Source organism: Egretta garzetta, unplaced genomic scaffold, assembly GCF_000687185.1.
Source record: "Egretta garzetta isolate BGI_Z169 unplaced genomic scaffold, ASM68718v1 scaffold20, whole genome shotgun sequence".
Taxonomy (NCBI): Eukaryota; Metazoa; Chordata; class Aves; order Pelecaniformes; family Ardeidae; genus Egretta; species Egretta garzetta.
Genome location: NW_009258388.1, coordinates 1,424,442 through 1,432,295, shown reverse-complemented (window position 1 = coordinate 1,432,295; position 7,854 = coordinate 1,424,442). Strand labels below are relative to the sequence as shown.

Sequence of the window (7,854 nt, the reverse complement as noted above, 5' to 3'; positions counted from 1 at the left end):
TTCTGGGCTGCCAGCACACATTGCTGGCTCATGTCCAGCTTTTCATCCACCAGCACCTCCAAGCCCCTCTCAGCAGCACTGCTCTTGATCCTTTCTTTCCCCAGCCCATATTGATACTGGGGGTTACCCCGACCCAGGTGCAGGACCTTGCACTTGGCCTTGTTGAACCTCATGAGGTTCACACAGGCCCACCTCTCCAGCTTGTCCAGGTCTCTCTGGATGACATCCCGTCCTTCTGGCGTGTCAACTGCACCACTCAGCTTCGTGTCATCCGCAAACTTGCTGAGGGTGCACTCGATCTCGCTGTCTAAGTCATTGATGAAAACGTTAAACAGCACCGGTCCCAGTACAGACCCCTGAGGGACACCACTCGTCACCGGTCTCCATCTGGACATCGAGCCGTTGACCACTACCCTCTGGATACAACCATCCAGCCAGTTCCTTATCCACCGAACAGTCCACCCATCAAATCCATAGCTCTCCAATGTAGAGAGAAGGATGTTGTGGGTTTAAGTTAAGAACCGAAAAAAATGCCAGTGCAGAGTCTTAACTTCATTTTCCTATTAAAAAAGACCACAAGCAACAACTTCTTTCTTTGTTTATTACGGGTACTTATCCAAGGCAATAGAAAAGTTACTGAACTTCATGCTTGTAAATCTTCAGGGTCCCTGCTGGTGCTCAGCTGCTGCAGTATTTTAACATATATTCCGTGATGTTTAGTGGCAAGGTATAATCCTGTCAGAACCTGTATAAGTATACCCAAACTCATCTTTCTAAAGACAGGCTGAGCAGTTGTGAGCCAGTAGCGCAATACATTTTCTTTCCCTGGCAAGGGAGATGATGAATACCTAAACAACATAAACAACGGTAGAAACTTACTTTTTTTCCCCCATCCAGTTTAAGCATCAAGATTTAAAATTAAAGGCATTACGAATATTTAGGTAGGTATTAATTCTCTCCTTTCTCTCCTAAGTTAAATTCACCTGGTGGTAACTGGGTATTGGGCTCCGTCCCTGGATAAATGCGATAAACCATCCTGAGCATGCACTGCTGTCTCATCACTCTCACCATCCCCTCACAGAATCACAGAGTGGCAAGGGTTGGAAAGGACCTCGAGAGATCATCCAGTCCAACTCTCCTGCTCAAGCAGGGTCACCCAGAGCAGGTTGCACAGGACATCATCCAGGCAGGGTTTAAGTATCTCCAGAGAAGGAGACTCCACAGCCCCCCTGGGCAGCCAGTTCTACTGCTCTGTCACCCTCAAAGAACCTGAGGAAGAACTTCTTTACAACTGAAACCTCTTTCAGCTTCAGTTTGTGCCCATTGCCCCTTGTCTTGTCGCTGGCCACCACTGAGAAGAGTCTGGCTCTGTCCTCGTGACATCCACCCTTAAGATATTTGTATGTGTTGATGAGATCCCCTCTCAGTCTTCTCTTCTGCAGGCTAAACAAGCCCAGCTCCCTCAGCCTCTCCTTACAGGGGAGATGCTCCAGTCCCCTCATCATCTTCGTCTGCTTCGTAGCCCTTTGTAGCCTTCACTGTGCTCTGACCCGGGTCCACAGAATTACACCCACCGGGGAGTTTGGCTGCTGGGCGCTGCCCAGGATTGGTAGCAGGCAAACACCGCTACGCAGCAACCTCCACCGCTCGGCAGGATGGCGGCCACAATCTCACATACCCAGGCACATCATGGGTAGCTTGTAAGGTCCCAGCTAAGGAGAAGCGCTTTACAGCGCATCGCTCTGCAGGTCTTGTTTCACTGTGGAGGCTTGGTGTAGCTCTTACTAACTTTGCCTTATAATTAGATGACCTTAAAGTAAACCCCCGCTCATGTACTAAAAGCCTACAAGAAGATAGGTGTGCGTAGATTGAAAATCCAGGGAATTTAAACCAAGAACTGATGATTTGACCAACAAATACATTTAACTCATTGCAGGTTAAGAAGACGTACCTGGCTGCGAGGCTTGCGTTCATGGGGAGAGCCAGGAAAACGGGATAGAAACCACCCACGACAGCCCCTATCAATCCTCCTCTGACCACAGCGCAGACCTCACAGTTCAGATCGCCTGCATGACAAACAACATTTCACCGTCAATATCCACATAGCTCCACTGCATCCATTCATAAGCTGTGTGCAACAACATGGAAACGGGCACTTGACAGAAACGGCCAAGCTGTACAGGTAGGCAAGACATTTTGAAAGGAGGACTCTTCCTTTTGGGGAAAAAAAAAAAAAAAAAAAAAAAAAAAAAAAAAAAAACAAAAAAAACCCCCCAAGTCTCACTCCAACCCATGAAGAATTTATCACTCTAAAGGTGACCTTCAAATAAAATCATACAGTTGAAAGAAACCGAACTGCTTTGTTGCAGTCACTTTTACATGACTTTGAGTAAAAAATGCTAAAAATCAGTGATACAAAACAGAAATTTTTTTATAAACATATCTAAATAAACACATACATCTCCTTTCCCACTCAGCTTCAAGACCTCACTGCTTCCCAATGCATTAGATAATCTGTTTTTCAAACGCTGCTTTACAAACCGAGATCTTTCAAGACCGCAACAGTTCAAGACCACTGTTCTGCAGGGAGGAAAAACTCCTCTAGTGTCACATTGTGTACAGAAAGCAAAGCCCTTTCGAAAACAAGGAATAATGAGGTTTTTACCTGAAAATAAAGGGTCACGCAGAAAAACTTCATAGACGGCTGCCGTTGAAAGAAACGGAATAACAGCCATTGGCAAAGCAGACACCAAGGAAGCCCTTCGGATGTGTAGGATGTTCCTGAAGAAGTTATTTGCTATTAAGCCGCATAAGCTTGAATTTGCTGCAAGGAAGTATGATCCATGATTACAAAGGTTCCTGTGAAAGAAGGAAAGCTGCTTCAGCAATCAAGAAGTGTAAAAAAGCTTGGTTTACCGAGTGCTACAATTCACTTCTGAATATCCTACAGTAAGAGGCAAGAGCTGTAAATCTCTTGCTGGTGCAAAATGGAGAGTAACTACTTTCAAACGCAAGCAGTGCAGCATCTTTCGCTATATGCCCAAGTTTACACACACCTCAAGAATGAAGTCACAGAAAGGCTGAAAAGCCTTGTCTACTATTTTTTTTTTTTTTTAATTATGGCTAATGGAAGCTTCGTGAAATTTGCTCTCCTGATCAACATGTTTCTAAAGGGAATGTTTTCTCAAAAGAAACTGAAAATACATAGAATCACAGCTAGCTCCTGTAATCAGCCTAATTGTCCCTAGCCTGCTTACCCAAATGTATAGACTTGGTTTCAACAAAGGAGCTTACAGAACAGATCAGGTGGGACAACTATGGCAACTGCCATCTTGCCATAATGATCTCAGCAGCTGCTGGCAGATCACTCGCAGCGATTCTTTGGCTAAAGGACTGTAAGCCTTCCTCATGTGCATGGAATACATGAATTTAAGGTGCTACCTTGCTAGGTGAAGCTAGTTAAAAGGTTACAGACTGGTTTACGGAACTGGAGCTTCTGTTTTTCCCTTGATAACAGAGGGACTGGATTTCGTTATCTACCATGTTTTTAACGTATGGTTTAGAGCAGCTACTCCTGTTGCAATCTGTAGTATGGTGAAGGCAGAATAGAACAAAGTCCAGTCAGAGACAGTCAGCATTTAGTATCTTGACAGATCATTCCCACTGGAGCACATTCCATCACAGCAGGTAACGCAAGAGAGCTAATGGGAAAGCCTGCCAAATTTACCAGCCTGATGAGCAGTTCGTGATTGATTTCGTTTGACTCACAGAAGGAAGCTGTGCATTATCTTCAGCATTATACCGGGCACAGTCAGTTGATTAGTGGAAACAATGCTTTGCTTTAGGTTTCCACGAATCGAAAATTCATGAAATGACAATTATTGCCAGGCAAAGCAATTAACCGAAAGGCACTCTGATTCTGAGGCTGTGCCAATATTATTATGTTAAAAGTGTATTTTAAAAATGCATCATAATTGGATTTATCACTAAAGCCCCAAAGAAAATAAAACGCTTAACTGGTCACAAAATTTATGCTAGGCCAAATGTCATATTTATTTGCAAAATTATCAAATGTGACAATCTCTAAACCATTTAGCAATTAAAATACATGATTTTTAAAGATCTACCTACATAAAATTCTTCTACATTTTAATGCTTCGAGAAATGTTATGCAATAACAAATCATATAAAAAAAAAAGACTTCAGAGAGGTAGGTGCTCATCTTGCAAAACCTTAAAACATTAAAAACATCTGACGCCAATGACACAAACTATTTCTCATTTTGAATAGAAAAATACTTTCATTCTTGGTACATACCAGGTTTTCAAACACAAAAATAAGCTACTAACAATTCAATTCTCATGCTATATAGCAAAGAACTTTACTGATCAGATAGCTCTCTTGCCCTTATTTAGGAGCCATGTTTCTTTTTTGTGTTTTGTTTTAAAAAGAAATTTGCTTTTCACACCACCATGCTCCCAATACTGGGTGTCATTCACAGAATGTTCCCAGAGTACCGTTTCTGCAAACCAGCCATCTCATTCTGCTGGCATGTTTACAGTCATAGGCAAATACATGCATGCATATACACAAATGCAGAGGATCGGGATTAAAATTTAGCAGCGTATTTAAGAATCAAAAATAGAGCAAATTAATGTACCTGGGACCAGCAGAATCTACTCAGGCTTACTGATGTACAGAAGTGCTACGCTCCAAAAAAGGAAAGAAAGGGAGGATGGAAGGGTTTGAGTTTTGGGGTTTTTTGTTTGTTTTCTTGTGTGTTTTGGGTTTTTTGGGGGTTTTGATTTTTTTGTGGTTTTGTTTGTTTAAAATACTAGCTACCTAGTGTTAAACAATAAGAGCTTTGGTGAACAGGAACTCTCCGAGTCTGACTGCAGCATGCTTCCTCTTCCCTTCCAGCCACGAGTGACCTCCCCTCTGGATATAAAAACTTTAAGTCCTGCCAGGGCAGTTTCTAATGAAGGTCCAGCAGTCCCCAAGTACCACAGCTTCTATCAAGACGTTGCCACATCACCACTGAGGCATCTGCCTCCTCCTTAGCTCCCCAGCAATTCTGGGGAAGGAGATGTCTTGTAAGTTGAGTGTGAGGGCGGCAGATCCTACACAAAGCTGCACCACTGACTGTAATGGGATTGATAAAGCCTTGGTGGTATTCTCACCTATGTGGGGAGGCCCTGTGTTACTACCGCCAGTTTGTTTAGCCAGCAATTTAGTTCTATTAAAAACCAAAACAAAACCAAAACCACTCACTTTCCCATTGCTCTTATTTATACGGAATTTATCCAAGACAACACACATGTCCAAATGGCTCCTGACAGAACCAGCTCAGGTTCAGTGAGGTTTTGCAATGAAATGCAGCACCACAAACCACAAAAAGGTTGTTTGTGAGGCCCAGAAGGCATTTAGCTGTTTTTCTGCTGCACAGAACCCCGCCGGTGAGCCTGCATGACTCTGGCTGGTTTGTCCACCACCACCACCTGGATATCTCAGTCTCAACTTCCCTAAACAGGGAGCAGTACAGAATGAAATGCAGGAACTAGCGGGTTGATGCTCACTTAGTTTTGGCCCCAGGCCAGCTCTGCAGGACACAAGATGACTCCTGCAGAACCACAAAGGCATACACCTTATGCTCTCCAACATTCCAGTTTCCTAGAAAATGTATTAGCTCTAGCACAGGACTGTATGAGTGCTCAGAGCCAGTCAGGGCTGATCAGGCATCCTGGAACCTTAAGCATTGGGGAGCACATGCCAGAAACAAGCTGAGCAGGACCAGAGATAACCGTGATCGAACCATATTTAAAAAAGGCAAACCAAGTTTTCTGTTCTGGACAATAATAAGCATCTTCACAATTAAATATTTTTGTAGCTGCAAGGAAGATTTGCAATACAAGAGTAAGGGAAAAGCCTCCAAACGACTTGAAAAGTTTGATGCACTTATCTTGTTTTATCAGCACTTACTGATCTGCTTTAGGAAGCTCATTGAATATCTTTTGTATGACTTCCATCCGCTTAAATCTTTCCAAATATAGTCTTTGCTGCGGAGAATCTAGTTCAAGAAACTCTCTTCCTGTCATCTTGAAGTCCTGGATCATAGGGAACAAACAAACAAGTGTAATCAAAGTTACACAGACCCAGCATGTATCAAATAAACTTTTAGGCTCTTTTGGCACTATGCAATCACAAGGGCATTTCCTATTTTTCATGGCAGAGTTTTCAGATGCAAAGGGCACAATCCGGCTCCAGAAGTCTGTATTTATGACTATGTGAACCCTTCCAAACTGCCTCCTTTAGTGACGTGGCAGCTGTGGTTTGACAGTTGCTTTAAGCCAACTTAAGTACTCGCTGTGATGAAAACGGACTATCTGACCTTCCAGACACTCCTGCCCAAGCACCTCCAACCCTGGGGCAGCAGCTTGGATCAGGAAACACACAGATGAACATTGCTCAGAGGAACAAAAAAAAGCGTACTTTTTTCCAGCCAGATCACCTTCTAACACAACGATCCCTAATGCCAGCAGCACAAAGGAAGACACTAACGGGACAACAGATTTTGGCAATACTCCAAGTTTAAATCGACTTAAGTATCAAATAGAACTGTAAGGAAAAAACCCCAAATAAATCCATTCAGTGAAAAGATTTGGAGAAATCATGAAGATATCTACTCTGCTTTTATATATGACAACTAAGGACTTCTTTGTAATTGGTACTCTTACTCAGAGACGTAAGTCAGAAAGCATAAGTTGTATTGGGTTTGCATGGCAAAGTTTTGGTAGCAGGGGGCTACTGGGGTGGCTTCTGTGAGAAGCTGCCAGAAGCTTCCCCATGTCCGATAGAGCCAACGCCAGCCGGCTCCAAGACAGACCTGCTGCTGGGCAAGGCTGAGCCCATCAGTGACAGTGGTAGCACCTCTGGGATAACATAGTTAAGAAGGGGAAAAAAACCAACCCATGCAATAGCAGCTGGAAAAGAGGAATGAGAATCTGTGAGAGGAGCAGCCTTGCAGCCCCCCAGGCCAGGGCAGCAGGAGGGCAGGAGGGGCTCCAGGCGCTGGAGCAGAGAGATTCCCCTGCAGCCCCTGGGGCAGCCCATGGTGGGGCAGGCTGTGCCCCTGCAGCCCAGGGAGGCCCACAGGGGAGCAGATCCCCACCTGCAGCCCGGGGAGGACCCCACGCCGGAGCAGGGGGATGTGCCCGGAGGAGGCGGTGACCCCATGGGAAGCCCACGCTGGAGCAGGCTCCTGGCAGGACCTGTGGCCCCATGGGGAGAGGAGCCCAGGCTGGAGCAGGTTTGCTGGCAGGGCTGGTGATCCCATGGAGGACCCATGCTGGAGCTGTCTGCTCCAGAGGGACTGCACCCCGTGGGAGGGAGGGACCCACGCTGGAGTAGTTCATGAAGAACTGCAGCCCGTGGGAAGGACTCATGTTGGAGAAGTTTGTGGAGGACTGTCTGCTGTGGGAGGGACCCCAGGCTGGAGCAGGGGAGGAGTGTGAGGACTCCTCTCCTGAGGCGGAAGGAGCGGCAGAGACAGCGTGGGATAAACTGACCCCAACCCCCATTCCCTGTACTCCTGTACTGCTCGCTGGGAAGGAGGTAGAGAAATCAGGAGTGAAGTTGAGCCTGGGAAGAAGGGAGGGATGGCAGGGGGAAGGTGTTTTTAGATTTGTTCTTGTTTCTCATTATCGTATTCTGTTTAACTGGCAATAAATTAAATTAATTTCCCCCAAACCTACTCTGTTGTGTATGCAGTAGTAATTGGTGAGTGATCTCCCTGTCCTTATCCTGACCCACAAACTTTTCATCGTATCTACTCCTCCTGTCCTGTTGAGGAGCAGC

The 7,854-nt window shown here is 45.1% G+C and overlaps 1 protein-coding gene across 1 annotated transcript in view; it reads right to left on the bottom strand.

Annotated features, from left to right (window-relative positions):
* Positions 1 to 594: 594 nt before the first annotated feature.
* The window catches only part of LOC104129454 (transmembrane protein 126A), an 8,109-nt gene continuing 849 nt past the window's right edge, over positions 595 to 7,854 (bottom strand). The window contains exons 2-5 of the mRNA XM_009642385.2: positions 5,980 to 6,104; positions 2,666 to 2,859; positions 1,952 to 2,066; positions 595 to 848 (exon numbers count right to left, since the gene is read on the bottom strand). Coding sequence (XP_009640680.1) covers positions 644 to 848; positions 1,952 to 2,066; positions 2,666 to 2,859; positions 5,980 to 6,095 — 630 coding nt within the window. The 5' untranslated portion in view covers positions 6,096 to 6,104 and the 3' untranslated portion in view covers positions 595 to 643. The remainder of the gene's footprint in view (positions 849 to 1,951; positions 2,067 to 2,665; positions 2,860 to 5,979; positions 6,105 to 7,854) is intronic.